The sequence below is a fragment of the Opisthorchis viverrini genome, assembly GCF_000715545.1.
Source record: "Opisthorchis viverrini unplaced genomic scaffold opera_v5_26, whole genome shotgun sequence".
Lineage (NCBI taxonomy): Eukaryota > Metazoa > Platyhelminthes > Trematoda > Opisthorchiida > Opisthorchiidae > Opisthorchis > Opisthorchis viverrini.
The window spans coordinates 1,126,022-1,128,872 of record NW_008751683.1 but is presented as its reverse complement, the minus strand read 5'-3'; the positions used below and the strand labels follow the sequence as shown (position 1 = coordinate 1,128,872).

At 47.5% G+C, this 2,851-nt stretch overlaps 1 protein-coding gene across 1 annotated transcript; it reads right to left on the bottom strand.

Annotated features, from left to right (window-relative positions):
* Positions 1 to 224: 224 nt before the first annotated feature.
* T265_02271 (hypothetical protein) lies at positions 225 to 2,193 on the bottom strand (the record flags this gene model as incomplete). Its single annotated transcript, XM_009166475.1, has 4 exons — positions 225 to 549; positions 637 to 721; positions 1,265 to 1,368; positions 1,889 to 2,193. The coding sequence occupies 4 exons, from the start codon at positions 1,909 to 1,911 to the stop codon at positions 288 to 290; spliced, it is 474 nt and encodes a 157-aa protein (XP_009164739.1).
* Positions 2,194 to 2,851: the final 658 nt, after the last annotated feature.

Below are 2,851 nucleotides of genomic sequence, written 5' to 3'. Positions count from 1 at the left end.
TCAATGTTGTTTCCTTCCAAACACCCACAAAAGTCGCGTACTTACGAACCAACTAATTGGCTTCCGCATCCAATGCATAGCCACCTACCCTACCACACACCGTAGACAAGCGAACGATGATATCCCCGACCGGTGCCTCCCGGACATTCGGTAATAGCCCAGCCAACAGACGTTATCGTGAGTGACCCCTGATGTCTTTCATGATTAACTAAACCAACACACCGATAGCGAAAGAGTTACATAAGTTATAATTCAATGCATAGGAACAATATGTACAGAGAAAAATACTAATAAGAACCGGAGCGGGAGCGAGACCCAGAGCCGCGACGACGTGGGCTTTGAGAAGCGCGTGCATCACGCCGGTCGTGCCTTCTGCTGCCTTTACCGTCTTCTACACCGTTATGACTAGGAGACCGGGAACGGGTTGGGGATCGCGATCGGGAGGCTGAGCGTCGTGCATCTGTAACCCGTCTTCGGCTGTCGTCGCGCCTGTCGCTGGACCTCCGGCCATTGTACTCGCTTCTGCCTCTCCTGCTGGCAGACCGTGACCTAAGGCAGTGATCAGAAAAGACTATTTAGTGGACGTTTAACGAGAAAAAGACAACCACTACCTAAAACAGATACCAACATGCTTACCTGGAACGTGAGCGGGACCGGCCTCTGCGCCCTGGGGGCCCACGTCCTCCATCTCTCCTCTCCTTCAGACGCATTTCAGCGGGAGCTAGAAAACAAAAGGGGGATAAATAAGTGGCGGGACGAGTGATCAGACGTAAAGGGAGAACATCCAGGAACACAACGACAGATCAACCACAGGCTATACACCAAAAGTGAAACGGACGCCCTGAGAAATACTAAGTCACACCTATTTGGGAACCCCTTGGGTGCATGCAAAACGCAACGCGCTGGGCTACGGATTGGACCCAAGAGGCCAAATACCCTGCCGGTAGCACCTCAAGCTATCATGACAGGAGTTCCAACTTCGTCACTCACCGTCATTCTCCTTGGGCGGACGCAGATCACTGAACAGCAGGAAAAACTTACACTCATACGACATAACGAAGGGGTCGCGAGTTACCCTGTTCACGACAATATCGAAACAATAATGGTCCAAGGGATCTAAAAAGGGCCTGATAAAGTGCCCAGCGTAAATAGACCCGGAAGGGTTGTTGCCACGTTAATGCCAGACCCGTATACTTCAACTCAGTAAAAGCACAGCTGACGAAGCAAACATCCTCAAACTCACAAATACTCCGTGCAATCTTACTTTTTCGGTACCCTCTAGTAAATTCCACCTCGATATCACGACCCATAAAGCGTGTGTGATCCATGTTGTAGTGAGCATCTTCAGCGTCCCTAGGGTCCTCGAACGTGCGAATGGAGTTAAGGAATCTAGCGAGCAGAAAAAACAACTCACCGACCAACAACTGGTAGCGATTGAAAGCCTACTGATTGAATTGAGGGACGACGAAAAACAGACGTTTGTTATTGATTGGCTTGAACAATTAGTGAATTAGTGGAAGCCGGGTGATCACGGCCTTGGAATCGACTTCATTCCAGCAGCTTGGGCAGCATAGTTGGAATTGATTTGAGCTATGGCCACTATTACTGAGGTTGGATTTGTCTTGCAACCCGCTGGGCTGACGTACTCTGGTTGAATTGTCCTCGACGGGGCCCTTGAAACGGAGGCCCGACAGGTGTAGGGGCTGAACTAGGCTCCATTGACAGGTTGACCTTAGCTATTGAACATCCTGAAATATTGATTTTTGGACTGTGGACTGAGTTGTGAAGTGCGGATTTTGGGGTGGGGCAGCCTAGAGAACAAATACAACAGAACAAACGGTCAGTTCCAGAAACATGCAGAGTAGACAAATGAACCAAAAAAGGATATTCGATAAATGCGAAACCCTTCATTCGCCCGGTGTTGAAATCCAACGGAATGGTAATATCAATTATACGTCCGTACCGACCAAATGCGCGACGGAGGTCCTCGTGCCTGGAAGAAAATCATGAACCTTCAAGGTAAAAAAACACATACCGGCAGGAATCGGGGAGATGACGCACATAGAGAGAGTTAGCCCTTCGAGGCATCGTCGACGATCGTCAGTAGCAAAATGGCGAGCGCGCCCGGAAACCAATGGAGCTAAGAAAACAAACAATAGGCTTCAGTTCAACTGGTGGTACATTATCTTTCGGCAGCATGCTTCAAAGACCAAAAGTGTGATGAACATGACTGATACTCTATTCGTTGCTCTATTCATTATTCTCTTGTTTTAATATTCCATATGCTGTATATATTCGTCAGTTCGAATACATACGTGCTGGTTGTTACGCTTCGCTGGATTCTGGATTTCTAGTTCGTCTGGTTATACCGATATACGTACGAAACTTAATTCTCACATTTTGGCGTCGCGATCGGAACGATTCATCATGCCTGCCGAAATGGAACCATTAGATGTTAATTCAACTGCGCGTGACGTAGAGGATTATTTGGAACGGTTCGACATATGGCGCCTCACAAAATCCGATATGGATGATAAGAAACTCACCGCATATTTCCTACATTTCGTTGGCAAGGATGCGTTTACGTTGATCAAAAATTTAGTATATCCTGAATCTCCAATCGATATTTCTTACACTGCATTGAAGAAAAAAGGTTCTTCAACACTTCAAACAGATTAACTTCGTAGCAGCCGAAAGAGCTAGGTTCAATATGTTGACCCGCTCCCATTCTCGGTCGGTTCGTGATTCAGTGTTACAGCTGCATACACAGGCAGCCAAATGTGACTACGGTGCCCAAATTGAAGACCAGCTGCGTGATAGACTCATTGCTGGCATTTAGATGCCCGAATTA